Source organism: Coniosporium apollinis (genome assembly GCF_000281105.1).
Source record: "Coniosporium apollinis CBS 100218 chromosome Unknown supercont1.10, whole genome shotgun sequence".
NCBI lineage: Eukaryota > Fungi > Ascomycota > Dothideomycetes > Coniosporium > Coniosporium apollinis.
The window spans coordinates 349,682-365,391 of NW_006913272.1; the positions used below are offsets into that span (position 1 = coordinate 349,682).

General features: G+C 54.8%; 6 protein-coding genes across 6 annotated transcripts; 2 read left to right on the forward strand and 4 right to left on the reverse strand.

Annotated features, from left to right (window-relative positions):
• Positions 1-177: 177 nt before the first annotated feature.
• On the reverse strand, positions 178-995 carry W97_02690 (uncharacterized protein; the record flags this gene model as incomplete). Its single annotated transcript, XM_007780589.1, has 2 exons — positions 178-572; positions 956-995. 2 exons carry the CDS (start codon positions 993-995, stop codon positions 178-180), a joined length of 435 nt encoding a protein of 144 aa, XP_007778779.1.
• Positions 996-1,030: 35 nt separating this feature from the next.
• On the reverse strand, positions 1,031-2,209 carry W97_02691 (uncharacterized protein; the record flags this gene model as incomplete). The annotated part of the gene is made up of 1 exon (XM_007780590.1): positions 1,031-2,209. One exon carries the CDS (start codon positions 2,207-2,209, stop codon positions 1,031-1,033), a length of 1,179 nt encoding a protein of 392 aa, XP_007778780.1.
• A 1,636-nt stretch (positions 2,210-3,845) lies between these two features.
• W97_02692 (uncharacterized protein) lies at positions 3,846-4,840 on the forward strand (the record flags this gene model as incomplete). Its single annotated transcript, XM_007780591.1, has 2 exons — positions 3,846-3,894; positions 3,939-4,840. 2 exons carry the CDS (start codon positions 3,846-3,848, stop codon positions 4,838-4,840), a joined length of 951 nt encoding a protein of 316 aa, XP_007778781.1.
• A 389-nt stretch (positions 4,841-5,229) lies between these two features.
• On the reverse strand, positions 5,230-6,213 carry W97_02693 (uncharacterized protein; the record flags this gene model as incomplete). Its single annotated transcript, XM_007780592.1, has 1 exon — positions 5,230-6,213. One exon carries the CDS (start codon positions 6,211-6,213, stop codon positions 5,230-5,232), a length of 984 nt encoding a protein of 327 aa, XP_007778782.1.
• Positions 6,214-7,286: 1,073 nt separating this feature from the next.
• Positions 7,287-9,308, reverse strand: W97_02694 (uncharacterized protein; the record flags this gene model as incomplete). The annotated part of the gene is made up of 2 exons (XM_007780593.1): positions 7,287-9,128; positions 9,261-9,308. The coding sequence occupies 2 exons, from the start codon at positions 9,306-9,308 to the stop codon at positions 7,287-7,289; spliced, it is 1,890 nt and encodes a 629-aa protein (XP_007778783.1).
• A 2,691-nt stretch (positions 9,309-11,999) lies between these two features.
• Positions 12,000-14,010, forward strand: W97_02695 (uncharacterized protein; the record flags this gene model as incomplete). The annotated part of the gene is made up of 3 exons (XM_007780594.1): positions 12,000-12,230; positions 12,429-12,684; positions 12,740-14,010. The coding sequence occupies 3 exons, from the start codon at positions 12,000-12,002 to the stop codon at positions 14,008-14,010; spliced, it is 1,758 nt and encodes a 585-aa protein (XP_007778784.1).
• Positions 14,011-15,710: the final 1,700 nt, after the last annotated feature.

Below are 15,710 nucleotides of genomic sequence, written 5' to 3' on the forward strand. Positions count from 1 at the left end.
CGGCAAGAGTACCTAGGTAGTCAAATTTCGACGCAAGCACTGATAGGGTAGACGCAGGCCAACGCTTAACCTTCTCGACTGCTCATCCTTTTCCCGCGGGCACCACGTTTGTGTAGATGTAGTAGCATATGTATTCCAGAGTTCAGGAATGTGTGTGTAGCTACAGGACCAGATCTTCTACCAATCAACCGGGAGTTTACCGCCCTCGTCAAACACTTCACTTGGGTCCTCCTCTCCCTCCGACTCTTCCTCGCTATCCTCTTCGGTGCGCGCAGTCGACCGTGGGTATAGCTCGCGAAATCTGGACTCCTCTAGGACCTTGAACGTCTCGGGATCATCGCTGGCATTCTGGAATTTGTCGGCGGCGTCCACGAAATAGGACTCAAATGCAAAGCCCCCTTGGTAAAGACAAAGCTTGAGAATGCCAGAGCGTCTGGCCTGCAATGCAAGCACCGCGAGCGACTTACGGAGGTAGTTGGCATGCTCGTCTCTCAGCCGATCAAGGCTGGCCTTGACTTGGTCCACATCGCCCGTGCGATAAGCTGCAAAGACGTTTTCGAATGGAGTTGCGTCTACAGATAATTAGCTATTGCTACAGTAGGCGAGTATATGGAATGACCTTTTACGTGGTTTATTCTTAGAAACTAGGCTCGGACTGAATATCCGAACAAATCGGTCTCAAGAAGATCCCAATCTTCCTTCGTCCAGTCATCCCCGTCGTGCTCAACCCCTAGGCAATGGACTGAAAGGTGATGTGTTCCTGTTGTGTAACATAACCCTTTGCTTTTCTTGAAAAGCTTCAAGAAGCAGAGTGACATGGTAACAAGGTAGTGGACTCGGTACTTGTTGATAAGTTGTGCCGGAGTATTTGCGGGTGGGGGGCGTTATTCTAATGCAGACCCGTGCTACGTGCTTTGGGCCTTGTCCGCTTTGAGAACACAGAGTCAGGACATACCGGAGAACGTGTTGCCACGGGTCAAGAATTCAGCACCCATATTACTAGAGGTCTAATCCAGTTCTAAAGCCTTGTCTAAAGCCCGAACGCCTCTGCATGCCAGTAAACATCCCTCCCTTTCCTCACCCATCTTCCCACCAACTCCCTCGTCTCCTCGGTCATCCTCTTAGGTCCACAAACGAGCACGGCAACCTTCCCTCGCGGCTGTGCAAACGCATCGTCAACTATGCGCTTCAAGTCGGGCCGGCCGTGCTTCACATCGCTCCCGCCGATCTTCTCTGCTTCACTCCCAGTATGTAAAAGGTTCACTCCCTCAGCCATCTCAAGGTCACCGTCTTGAGCTCCATCATGCAGAGCCTGCCCGTTCTGCGTGACGTAGACTTCAACCTCTGCGTTCGATCCGACGTTCGTGGCCGCGCCTCCAGAGTTGGCCGCGGCCGGGAAGGCCCACCGTACTTCTGCGAGTCTCCGCACAGTCCAGACAAAGCGAATCTGGGGGCTTGCAGCTGCAGGCGAGGGCCAGTGGGATCTACCCACGATGCTGCGGAAGACTGGAAGAACGAATGTTGCACCTACGCCGCCAGCGAGCAGTAGCACATAGTCGTAGCTTGCAAGGTCGGGTAGGCGGGATGAGGCGCCGTAGGGTCCTTCGATTGTGATGGCGATGGATGGAGTATTTTTGTCGTCGTCCGCTTGGTCGCATAGGGATCGCGCCAGAGCGGCTAGCCTTTTGGTGTTCCCGTCTAGTGTTCGAGCAACGAGCGTTATCCGGCCGTCCTCGTGCGGTAAAGAGGCGATCGTGAAGGGGTTCGTGCGGTAGCGCTGTCTTATCAGATCTTTGACGGTGGGTGAAGCCTCAGAAGTTGCGGGTAGAGAGACGTAAACGTGCTGCCCTGGCTTCCAGTTCTGAGGGATAGTGTCAGAGGCGAGGGGGATGTCCATTTTGATGAGGTTGGTGCCCGGAATCAATGATACGGTTCCGGGATAGGTGCCGATATTTCGGCTGCGGGTGGCCATCATGAGGATGTATACACCCACAACCTCCCAGATGTAGGTCCGTAAATGGCTGACGTGCCAGAAGAGAACAACCGGAAGTATAGGCGCTAGAGTAATGTGGACGGCGAAGAAGACTCGGTAGTTCCTAGTCCTGAGATAGCCCAAGGCAGTAGAGCTCATGAAGATGGACAGAAAAAGACCGACAAGGCCAAGGATTACGACCCGGTTTCTTAGACGGTTAACAAGTAGCCCTGACATAACGAAGAAGTATAGGTAGAGAGAACCATGGAGACAGAAGAGGAGAGTGATAATCCGGCCAAGTATCTGGTGAGCTACGTTCAGTTGTTCATGAGGGAGCCTGGTAAGGATTTGGACAGGTGACCACGGCGATCTCATGGCTAGAAGGTAATGCAGAGGCAACTGCGACGCTCCGACCATGCCAAAACGTTTAGTCAAGTGGAAGTAGTCTAGAGCAAATCAGCACACTGTTGCATAACTGCTTGGATCAGTCAGGAGAAGCGCTCCATGAATCGGAATGGCCAGTTTGCGGTTTGAATGAAACAACGCTACCCTGTGCATAGCGAGCGAGAAGATTCGTTTCTTACCATTACTTGTACGGTGAACGCAGAGGAACATTAGCCACGCGGTCCACCCAGTCGCAGTGGCCCACTGCCCTTTTGTGCCCCATCCGGGGCTCACTGACTCGGTCGCCCACCAGCAAGTGACCCTCCAAAAACGACACCCTCTCCGAACCCACTGGCCATCTCCCCTTTTGAAGCTCTTTTCGTGTGGAGAACGCGGTACGAGCTCTTCGTCCGCTTGCAGTCGATCTCTACAGAGCCAGCAGAGCAAGAAGTAGACTTGGAAGGAAAACAACACCGCAAATGCGGAAAGCTGCGCAACAAGGCCATAAGAATCTAGCAGATTGCGGCGCTGCGCCTTCTGGGACTCGTCGAGGCTGGCAAACTCGTATCCAAATAGCATAGTCCGACAGCTTCGACTTGAGAGAGTAAAGAAAACGAGATAGGATCAGACACCACTGTCATTCCTACCTACAAGATGACCTCATCAGAAGTGCTAGAACGAGTGCCGTTGTCAGCAGTGGCTGGTCTGGTACTCTAGAGCGAGCGAGGCTGTCAACGGGAGGTCTGGCTCGCGGCGAACCAACTCCGGCATAATGTGTTGTGGAGAATCCCGACGCCGGGTGGCCGGCCGTTGAGAAACCACGATTCAGCTGACAGAGCTGCTTCGAAGATGCAACATCGCGAGCTCGAGGCGTTGTTTGAAGACAAAAATGATGCCGATGACCGCATTCCTATCTGGTTGGACTGCGACACAGGGCATGATGATGCTTTTGCGGTTCTGCTTGCTGCACACTGCTCTAAAATCCATTTGCTGGGAATAACGACGGTACATGGCAATTCCTCGCTCGAGAACACCACTAAGTAGGTTACGTTAGTTCGGATCTCTAATCCACAGTCTCTTTTGTTTCCAGTGTCCCTGCTCTCAGAGTCTAGTACAGTCAGCTCTTCTGGAAGAATAGTTGCAGCACGTTACTTCGCTCTGCCGATGAACTGGATGTGTATCGATGAAACTGTCTCTCTCCGCTAGCAAGATCTCGATGTATAGTGAGCCGGACTGACTTTTATAACCCCAGTAACACCCTTAGAGTGCTTGAAGCCATTGGCCGTCGCGATGTCCCAGTATATCCAGGAGCATCCAAGCCGTTGATCAGAGATGCAGTGCATGCACCAGCAATACACGGTATGTTCACACCAATTCGGCAAAATCTCAACCAGTACGAGCTGGCAGCTAGCGTTGAGCGGCCGTCTCAACTCCTGTTCGGCGTTGGAATATCTCTTTTGCTCCACCCCTGAGATGATGTCTTGTTACAATGATGGTTGAAGGAATGCGGAAAGTCATAACTACGGGCCGGCCCCTAAGTAGGCGCTTTACATAGCCTGAACGTCTTCTAACCCCATCCCAGGCTTATCGGGCCTCGACGGCGTCCCCCTCCTCCCCCCATCGACCACCCCCTCCCTCACGCATCCCCCCTACACAACCGCCATATCCACCGCCCTCCTCGCCCACCCCCCTCAAACCGCCTGGCTCATCGCCACAGGCGCCCTCACCAACATCGCGCACCTCTTCCGTGCGCACCCTACCCTAAAATCCCACATCGCGGGCCTCAGCATCATGGGCGGCGCCATCGGCAACGGCTTCAGCTCCGCGCCTCTCGGCCGCAAGAAGGGCGAGGGGGAGAGATTCGGGAACTGGACGCCGTATGCGGAGTTTAATATTTACTGCGACCCGGAGGCTGCAGAGGAGATCTTGGAGGACGAGGTCCTGGCGGGGAAGACGGTGTTGGTGCCGCTGGACGTGACGCATCAGGCTATTGCGGACGCAGGGGTGAGGCGGGGGCTGTTGCACGGTGAGCGTTGGTCCTCCGGTAGTAGTGATGTAGGGGAAAGGGATGGGGAAGTGGAGGGACGCAGTTACTCCCCCGTCCGCGCCCTCTTCCACGACGTCCTGACCTTCTTTGGCGAGACCTACGACCGGGAGTTCGGGCTCTCGGCCGGCCCGCCTCTGCACGATCCGTTGGCTGTAGCGGCTGCGGTGGTGCCGGAGCTGTTTGATGATAGGGGCGGCGAGCGGTATCGGGTTGAGGTCGATACGAAGGGTGAGCATAGCGAGGTGCCGGAGGAGGTGCTGCAGCTTGGGAGGACGCGCGTTGAGCTGCTGGAAAGGGGAGAGCCGGGGGTGCGGATACCGAGGACGTTTGATGTGGATGGGTTCTGGTGGATGATTGATTGCGCATTGGGGAGGGCGGAGAGGGCGACGCCATTGAGGAGGGAGGATGTGAGAGCGTGGGCACCGAGGAGTGGTTGAACTATGGGTAGATATTGAGCTGAACAGAATCCAACAGCACAAGGCAGGCATGTGTGGTATCTAGACGTTGGGGGTCATTGGGTGTGCATGCGCTATAGCGTTCTAGAAATCGTAGACATAGGAGCTTACGAATGAGCTCGCTCGTAGAGTTCTTGATTCATAAGTCAGTGCTACGGATAGGAGCACCTAGAGCATGGATGCAGGTAGAAAGTCGCCCAGAACCAGTCATCAGCTCGAATGTCGCTGACGGAACGCCTATGACAATGCCGCCCGACCGGCCAACAACAGCACGCTAATCCATCTATAGAGCGCACTCAACATGCAGAAGCTAGTGTAACAGCTGGTAAACATCCGTTCTTGACGCATGCCGACGCTTACGGATGTCCGCATCATTGCTTTGCAACCTCATCCAGCTTGTTCATCATTGCCTGGACCTCCCTTACAAGGGCCTTCCTCTTCTCTCTTGCTCCCTCCACACCCTCCGTCTCCACACTATCGAGCTTCAGCAGGACCTGCGCCAAAATCATTTCCGTCAACTTCTTATGCTCGAATGCCCGCTTTGCTCTGTCCGCTGGCGGATGAGCCGTAAACTGTATGCAATCCGGCACAAACTTCGTATGGAACGTGGAGGCAATGGCGTCCAGCTTGTCCAGCGGGCTTTCAGGCGGAGCGGACCTCGGTGCCGCGGGAGCAGAGGTCGGTCTCGGGGGCGGCGCAGACGGTATACCCAGGAACTCGGCCGTGGGCGTGTGTGTCCCGGTACTCGTTGGGGGTGTGGAGGTTCCGCTCGCTCCGCCCTTCTTCGACTTCTTCTTACGATACCTGCGCTTCTTCTTGCCTGCGCCGTCCTTACCAGGTGTGCTATTGGCAGCGCTATCACCATCCTCAGCATCGTCTTCGTCGTCGCTGCCGGCGCTCACGGTATCTGCAAGTGGTACGCCGCCGTCGGAGGAAAGCGCAGCATCGCCGACGGAACAGAGGATCTCGCTCTCCAGGTCCGACCTTAGCCCCTCCTCGCGCGCAAGCCGGCTATCATCCGCCATGTTCCGGCCCTTGTAGAACAGCTTGATCCGCCGGGGATCCGCGCCCATCTTCTTCGCCGCCTGGCTTCTTATCTCGCCGACAGTCAGCTCGCCGCGATCGATGCTGTCGCGGGCGAAGTGTATCGGGTAGCTGATCTTGCGGTGCTTGAGCACGAGGACGTCGGTGTCTTTTTCTGGCCGTGGGCCGGAAGTGGGCGGGACGAGGTTCCGCCGCAGGTCGTCGGAGGTGATGTAGGAGAAGTCGGAGTCCTTGACTTCCGCGTTCTGCGGATCGCGGCCGAAGGGGCTGAACTTGCCGGACCAGCCGCCGAGGCGTGATGTCCAGGACATTATGGGTATGTTTGTGAGGAAGAGGTAGAGGAGGACGGCGATGAGGGCGGTGGTGTAGATGGGGTAGGTGGCTGCGAGGGTGACGATAGGATTGGTCGGGGATTGTGGTTGCTGGACTGGGGTCTGTCCGAGTCTCTGCTGGAGCTCGCGCTGTAGCTGGCTGAACCAAGTGGTGAAGCGTGCGGCGAGGGGCAGTGACGGCGGAGGTTTCTGCGGCAGGTACTGCTGGAGTCTGCGCGGTACGTATGGCTGGATCCGAGGATCTTGCAGGGCCTCTTGGATGTAGGATTGCACAGCGGAAGCCAGGGTGATGGATTGTCTGGAGGCTGCTCTCGGTGGGTGCTGATAATACTTGAGTAACTTCGTGGGGTTTTCTGTAGATCACTATGGTGTTCTCCGTGTGTCTTGCGTCGACGTTCGTCGCTAAGCAGCCCTACGAGAGCCGCCAGCCGCGCCGGAGGGAAGATCTAGTATCACATCACGTGCACACCAATGCTAAAGCGCAACCTCCGCCGCTATTCAAGTCACTACCATATGTTGGAAAGAGCAGACCAGACGCGATGAGCGTATATCATTAAACCTGGGACCCACACTATCTATCTCCAGGTACGGACTCGTGATGCATTTTATCAAACGTCAGCCATGAACACAGCAGAGGTTAACTTCCACCAGGTATCCAACTCCAGCACCCGAACCGGAAACATGTAAAACATTCCGAAGGCAAGAAAAAACCCAACAGATCAACTCGTATCATCCCGCAGCGGCCTGGTAAAGGGAACCCTATGCAAGTGAAGTAAAAAGTACTATCTTCCACCCAGCGAGGGCTCGGTGTAAGCAGGTCGTAACGCCAAACATCGAGGAAAGTCGTTCAAGTCAGGTTGCCATAGCGGTCCCGACGGACTGGAATGTAACTGCAAGCCAATCATGGAATGCGGAGAGATGATTTGTCGGCGCTTAAGTTTGGAAAGGGCCCGTCGAGGGTGAGGTATCCGTTCGACGACCTAAAACTCTCGAGTGAAACTCTAGTGAGAAGGATCCTATGCTTTTTGGTCTGAAGTCAAGATGTCTGACATTCAGACGTTCCTTCGCTTCGGCATAGCAAGCATGTTGAGCCTGGCCTGGCTCAAGCCGCTCTGACGCTTCATACGCTTAGGAAGCCGGCTAGCGGGCGCTTTCGGTGCCGGTGGCTGCTCGGTTGGTCTGGACTTCTTTACAGGACGGCTCTCCTCTTCCTCGTTCTCCTTATCGGAGGTCTCATTCACCGATTCCAGCTTACGCTTCACAGGCGAAGCCCCAGTAGGCATGCCAGGAAGATTGGCAAAGGACACGGCGTCGCTGTTGCGGACTGGTCGGATCGTTCCTTTGCCTGCGGTCGCTGGGCCGAAGGAGATGGGCTTGTCGGAGCGGAAGGTGAAGTCTGCGGGTATGCCGCCCGTGGTCAGTCTGCGCGAAGCATTTGGATTCGTGATCGTTTCACGATCCGGCAAGCTGGGATAAGGGATTGGTGAAGCCATGCGTTCCGGTTTCTCAGACGCAGATCTAGCTGCGGAATGCGCCGCGGAAGGAGATGCCAGAGCAGCATCATCATGCAAAGCTTTGTAAAGAGTACTCGATGTGAAGTTGACGTGCTTTGCTACAGGAGCAGTCGCGGGAACGCTGGGAAGATCCTTGTTGAGGTCGACTTTGCCTTTCGGCGTAGCGATGTGAGTACCAGCAGCAATCTTAGCCGGATCATTCGAGTAGAGCCGCTGGGGGCCGCGTAGGATTGACTTTACAGCCGACTTCATACGAGAAGCGTAATCTTCCCGCCTAGCATCCGCTACTTGTGGGTCGGCGAGAGACTTCACAGAAGGCGATCGAGCGAGCGATGGGATCATAGACGTCTTCATAGACTTGACGCTCTGAGAGCGAGCAAGGGAGGCTTTGGTGGGAGTCGTGAGACTGGAGGTCAGTTGAGGAATACCAGACTTGGACCGGATCAGGCCCATGCCCTTAGGTGTGGACGGCTTGCTTTCATCTGAGGTAGTGTCACGAGATACTGGACGCGCAACAGAGGTGTCGTCTTCCGGCCGGTGCTTGGCCCGCTTGGCTGGACCCGACATGACTTCTTCACGTGCTGGGTGTTGCGACTTTTGGGATTTGGTACGAGACGGCCCACTCTCGCGACCCCCCAGATCTGCCTTGGACTGAGTCCGCTTGAGGGATGTGCCGCCTTGGACAGCCCGGATTGGGTCCGTACGGAACGCTGACGGATGGTTGGCGATGGAGTCCATCTTCTTGAACTGAGCCATGTGGACATCGCTGAACCGGCTAGCTTTGCCTTTGGCCTGAGCAATCTTTCGTCCCGTCGCGTCCTCAACTGCCGGCCTGGCCGCGAACTCGTCCTGCTGAGCGACCATCTGAGCCCGTACTTTTGCGGCTTCCTCTCGGCTCTCTGCCATCATCTTCCGAGCCGCAGGACTGAGCTCCAGTGACTGCTTCCTGAATGTGAACTTGAAGTCGGGTGACGAGAAGGGATTCTTAGAAGGATCTGGTGTCTTTGAAGGTGTGACATCTACGGCGGGGATCTTGTTCACGCCTTTGACTGGCTCGGTATGTGCTCCCTTGTTGAGAAATCCCAACCAGCGGGCCTCGTCCAATGGCTTCGCTGTGCTCGCTTGATGATGGTGTGGGTGCATTTCCTCATTGCTGGGCTGGATGGGCGTTTTGTTCTTTGGTGTGCGTGTAGTAAAGTTGGCGAAGAAGGACGTATGCTTCTTTTCCGTCTGCGGAGTCTTCAGGACACTCGGAATCGCTGTGGTGATAGGATCGGGAGTTTCATCTCGCTCGCACAGAGAAGGAAGATGGGATGGTGTGGCAGTTGCCGTCGTCTCGATACGCTCCGTTGCTGTTATGATTTGAACGCTGCCACCGCGCTTAGAGAGCAGTATTAGTCAGTAAATTCTTAGCGGACACGGAACCACGGAGGTTTATCCAATGTCTAAGAGCAGAAGAATTGAAAGCGCGGGCCTTGCTGGACTGTGGAGAATTATGCCATATAGACTCACCTGTGGAGTGCCGAGCAATCTCGACGACCGGCGCCTTGTAAAGACCATGTTGCTCACAGTGCTGGAATTCTGTAGAGCTTTCAACCTGAAACGATGGTTGAGACTGTGTTAGGCTTTGGCTAAGGATCGAGCGCGACAGCAGGATTGATATGCGAATGGTGTGTTGTGGCTGTTCTGATAGCGTGACGGTGGGGGATGAGTTCGATACACAAACCCAAACAACGCGCACGGCCCTGACGTTTTCAGCCCTACCGCGGTCAGCGCCCTCGCCCTAGCACGTGACGCTGACCTACAACCACACTCAGTAAGACTCCCTTTTGAATCCACTACTCAGCATATGAAGTTGAGTGCTACGGTCGTCGAAGCATTCTGGCATTCACGAGTAGCCATTGTCTTGTTACATCACGGCTAACTCTAAGCATGACCGAGAAGGCCACGCCAGAAATTGTCATGTATACTGTGCTGTAGCCGTGGCAAGGAACCCTTACCGGTAGCAACCTCAATTCCAAATTGAGAACCGAAGTTTTCCTCTCCATTTGAGCAAATCGTAGGCAGTATCACCAGCTACAGGTCACAGAAAGCGTCATCTATCAACTGTCTATCAATTAAAGCCGGCAATCTAGTTACACGAGGGTGCACTTCTACAATTCGGAAGGCGTTCCTTTTGTCCGCTTCTTCCCGATCTCACGTGCGGAGTTGTCGATATGATACGCGCTGTAATGATCTTTCAAGGTTCACGTTCTTCCTACCATCTCGGGTCACGGCGTTCCTCGGCGACCTCCCAGTAAGTCTTACCCTCCGATTGCGCCGCTTAGAGTCGAAAATGTCTTACCCGAGCAATGGCTTGATGAGCTTGAGGTGGCCGCGGCCTTTGGTAGCTAGCATAGGTGTCTTGTTGTGCTCTAGAGGATCCGGGTCAGCTTTCATGCCGAAGGCTGGGAGGATACTGAAGGTTTCGTCATGTCCGCCTCGGATGTGGCGTCTGACTAGACAGTGCTGTCTGGCGAAGCACCACCACGGAAAGGCGCTCAGGGTCGCTACGAGGTGGCGGCAGGGTATCGAGCCCTCGTAGTCTCAACCTAGATCCTGCGCGCGGAGTTGACGCGGTTGCAGCTCAGGTGGCACATTGCGGGCGCGGGCATTACAGAGGAGGAGGAAGAGCATATCGCCCCAGGTCACGGCGTCTAGACCTGGGTCTGGATTTGGATTCGGCTTTCAGTACAAGCTTCACGGGTCATCTGACATCGGAATTGTCGCTCTCGCTTTCAGATTCATCGGCAACGAAATGCTGGAGCAATTTGGCTGAATCCGGCTCTTGGGAAGTTTGCTAGAGGTTATTGTTTTCCGTACGTTCTCCTGGTTGTTGGTCTGAATACGGGTGGGTGATAGATGTCGGGCCCTTCCTCTCTGGACTTCATCGGTGCTGCTGGTGGTACCCGTTGCAGTGTTATCCCAACGTACCGCGTTCTTGCTGCCACTTCGGACCACGACGTTCCTCGGCGGGTCCCACACTTTGGTCGTATCGCCCGGCTTGGTGTCGGCAGTCGGAGCATTGAGGCTGGTTTGTCGGCCGTGGAGACTCCGGAATGTTGGCGGTGCTGGTGTGACGGGCGGACATGTTGTCGGTGGTTGTTGGAGTGATATTGGCGGTGGGATTGACGGGTACTGAGTAGATAGGGTAGAAGCTTGTAGGGCCTTCGTATGAGTTACAACCGTCAGCATTGAACACAAGACTGGATCGTCAAGCATGCGGGTGTTGTTGGAGAGACAAGAGAGTGGCTGGTATAGACCCGGACTCCAGGGATGGCGTTAAATAGTCGTAGAAGTGCGGGAGCTGTAGCAGAGCGACGAAGTGAGATGAAGACCAGAAGCAATCTGACTCACGCATGTGGAAGATCAATCCACCCGGACCACAGATATCGGAAGTGTATACATGAATGGCAACGTTAGCAGACCGATACTCTCGATCCGTATGATAAGGTTTATGTATGTGGGTGAAAGAAAGATGAAAGGGAAACTCACCTCGAATATCAACCACTTGATAGGGGAAAGTGGCCGTAATAACGGTCTAGATGAATAAGACGGTGCGGCAAAGTGCGACTGATAACGGGCTTCAAGCGATGCTGAGTTGATGATTGAGGTGAGTGATAGGATAGTGTTTGTCTTGCAGATGATGGGACCATACAGGGAGTAGTAGAACTGGCAGAGGAGACACGGAGTAGGAAAGTGACAAGCATATTGTGGAGAGATTCGGTGTGTGCAGGTTAGAATTGGAAATGTGGTGAGTGCTCCAGCAGAATGGTCTGACAACCGGCTTCAAGTGATGAATGAATAAAAGGGAAGAAAGAAGGATCATATGCTGGAGGATAGCGAGAGAGTCAAGCGTCAATTGGTACAGTAAGCAACGCGACGGAAGGCGGGTTGTAAGGTACCTTAGGAAAGCACATTGACCTACCCCTGCTTGCGTGTTGGACCCTGTTGATCTTGGTGTTTTGCTGCAAAGCGCAAGCACAACACTTGCCAGAACTGCATCTACTAGGAGACAGACGCCGTTTCTGTTGAATCGCCTTGCACATCATTCACAAGCGTCACCTTGATGGAGTCTGACTTAGTGCAGACGAGCCTGCTGTGAGACCCGCCGGCGGTACGAGCATGGCCGCTTACCGCTCCCGACCTCGGACCAGAGCGGACGTGTGACACCTCCCCTCGCCGCAGTAAACCGATAAGTGGACAGATAGGATGGAGGAAGAGCACGAGCTCAGCAGCATCTCTACTGCTGTTCATCCAGCTGCAAGTGCCCCAAGCACCGATGTCGACGCGCATGCGAATAACATGTCTGAAGACCAGCTTTCCGCAAGGCTCACCCGCCATGAGGCCCTCCTGGACCGCCGGACAGTCCGCAAGCTCGATCTCATCCTTCTGCCGTTCCTAGCTCTGCTCTTCCTCTTCAACTCGCTGGATCGTGCGAACGTAAGCTCATCTTCTCATAAAACCTACCGACATAAAGTTTTTAGCATTCCCAGTATGTTCTTCTACGATGTCCTTTGTCACCGGTTAATACCAGCACTCATATAACTATCCTGTCAGAAGGCGTTGCCTATTCCCCCCGCAACAGATTTGAGCGTCAGACACCACTTTGCTCAGATTTGTAATACTGACAACCACTAGATCGGAAATGCGGAGACCGCAAACTTTACAGCGGACATCGGGCTGAATAAACATGATCTGAACACCGCCGTCGCCGTCTTCTTCGCCTTCTTCGTCGCGCTGCAGCCTGTGGGTGCTGCATTCGGCCGGAAGCATGGCATGGCAAGGTGGGTGCCCGGCTGCATGACAGTATGGGGCCTGTGTACAGCCTTACACATCTGGGTGCGAGCGAGGTGGCAGCTAATCCTGTTGCGAGCTATTATCGGGATGCTTGAAGGTATATTGTGCTTCATAATATCATTGATACCAAACACGCTGACGCAAGATGGTAGCCGGTTTCTACCCGGTGACGGTCTCGTACCTCTCACTCTTCTACACACGGTATGAATTCGGCAGACGGCTGGCCCTATTCTACGGCCAGTATGCAGTAGCCGGAGCTCTCGGTGGTGTGCTCTCCTTTGCCGTGTTTTCACGGTTCCCAAAGGGGGACGCGGATCGCCCTGTAGATGGCACTCACTGGAGACCTTGGCAGGTGCTCTTCCTGATCGAAGGCTGTGCCACCATCCTACTAGCCCTTATTGGTTTCCTATGGCTGCCACATCGTGTCGAGACGGCGTGGTTCCTCAACCGAGAAGAGCAAGAGTGGGCGAAGGCAAGGGTGAGCCGGGATAGGCAGGAGCCACGTCGGCCTAGCAAGGCAGACGACGCCGGCCCAGAAGAAGAAGATGCACATCCGTCGACCTCAGAAGAAGTGGAAGGCCTCATGGGTCACAGTAGTTCCTCATCCCGCGGTCCTCGACCCGCTCCCCTCCCGTCTTATACCGCCGACACCGGCCTCTCCACAACAGACATCCTCTCCGCCTTCCTCGACTGGAAAATCCTCTACCTCCTCGCTGTCAACATTCTCTCCGCCCTCCCCACCACCGCCTTTGCCATCTTCCTCCCTCTCGTTCTACAACCCCTGGCTCCTTCCTCGCCAGCCCTGACCAACCTCCTGACTGTGCCTCCCTTCCTCTGCGGCGCCGCCGTGCTCTACGCATTCACCCACTGGTCCGACAAAACTCACCAACGCATTGTCCCTATCCTTGCAGGCCTTGGCCTTACTATTATTGGTTTGCTCAGCACAGCACTACTCCCAACCACTGTACCGGCGCTGCGGTATTTCGCGCTCTGCATCTTGCTGTCCGGCATGTTCATAGCCTCACCGCTAACCGTTGTCTGGCTGACCAACAACATTCCCAACCCTGGGAAGAGGGCGATAGCGCTCGGTATCAACGGCTGGGGCAACCTCGCTGGTGTCTTCTCGGCCCTGCTGTTCGCGCCGAAGTATTCGCCTGGATATACGACACCACTTGCTGTCACCTGTCTTTGTGTTGCGGCGGCGTGGATGGGGTATGCAGCCTTTGGTGTACTGCTTGTGAGAGAGAACAGGAGGCGGAGACAAAGGGCTGTAGGCTCAAGGCAGGGACGACACTATTCAAAGATCATGCTGAAACTCAGGGACTGGATAAGGGAGAGCGGAGCTACTGGGACAAGGTTTGTAGAAGCAGTGGAGGAAGTCGTGCGGAGGGACGAGGATGAGCAGTTTCTATACGGGCTCTAATACGGCGCGAGAGCCTCTACAATCCTGACCACATTCTACAAGATCACCCCACCGGCTGCTCGCGACTCGAGAGACGTGTCTCACCCTCCAAAAACTTGCGATGATCGTCATCACTCCAAGCCGGTCTCGTACCGCCTGGGGCCCACTCCGGCGCATAGTCCTTACCAGCCTCCCTGGACTCCTCAGCATTCGCCCCCAACCAACTTCTGCACCACCGACCCCACCTTCGCCCACGTCTTCTGCACACACGACTCGTCTCCGCCGACTGCGCTCCTTACGACCACCCTGTCGGCCCCAAGATGCGGTGCCAGGAAGAGGGCGACTTCCATGAACCGAAAAACGTCGTAAACCGGATACAACGCGCGCCGTGGTTTGCAAGGTTGAAGCTGAGAAGCCCGATCGCTTTCCGCCGTCGCCGAAATAACCAGCCTCTGCACCCACGGCACAAGTGCCTCGCCCACGGCGTCCGTGATCCAGCGGGTAAAGAGGTCCTGCTGCCGCGGCAGCCAGAGGTGCCATTCGTATGCGCTGTAATAGAGCAAGAGGACTTCGTGCCGCAGTTGTCGGTTTGTCCTGGAGCTGGTGGCGGGTGGTGGCGGGTCTCGAGGCAGACGATGCGGCCGCCGCGGGTGCCGAGTCTGCTTTTTTTTGGGTATAGAGGAAAGCGGGCTTGGGGGGCCCGGAGGTGAGGTTGAGGACGTGGTTGTAGATTTGTTACGAAATTCGCTATTCAGGGATGGTGAAGAGGGTCGTGGGTTGGTGTGATGTGGTTGCGGCCATGATTGTTGAGCTTAATAAGGTAGAGATTTTGTGTTTGATTGTGTTGTTTGTTGAGGAAGAGTATATGGTTCCAATGGGGGTTGATGGGGTCTGAGGAAGAGTGTTTGGTTTCGAACACTTTTGAGGAAGACTTCGGAACGATGGCAGGGAGACTGAAGCACTCAAGTTGACGGAGTGGGAGAGTTTCAAACAAATGTCCTTTTTCAATGTTTGGGTCAAAAGTTTGATACGTTATCCCAACGATCGGACTGTGCCGTTTCGTTATGGACCGAATCGCTGTGTCGGTCGTTCAGCCTATCCGGAGCATGCTTACTACGGTCTCCAGGATCTTGGCATAGCGTTGAGTGATTATACCACGGTGCGAAGGAGGTGTATCTGCTCAGGAGGTGGACCGTTCAGCAACCCTCTTTTTATTGCCGCCGATGGTCATCGGCTAATCGAAAGAATTGATATCCGAAGTCTCTATTGAGTATAAGTTCCTCTAACGGCTTGATTTCACCCCTGCATGCGCTGAAGGTTTATGGAAAACCTCACGCTTGTACGCTAGATCCTCCCTCCCTCGCATTAAGTCGGACGGCTACGGAACTTAAGAGTTTAGATTATCACGAACGCCGCTTCGTTATTTGTACCTTACAACATTCGCAGCTTTGCAGCTGCAATTGCTTTCGACCTAACGGCCAAGGGGCATGCGGAAAGCTCGTCGCCGCATTGAAAGCAATTCATAGCCCCGGAGGTGGACGAATTAGAAACATCTTGGGTGATCGATGCATCGAGGAGTTAAACTGCTGGCCTCATTTACTCTCTATCACATGAAATCAGTCTAGCTGCTCTGCAATCGACGAGATCACGAGTCCAGTTTGATCGTGAATCTGGGGTTGAACGAGTTCGAGCAAAGATGCGGCAACGAAGTTTCTGGATGG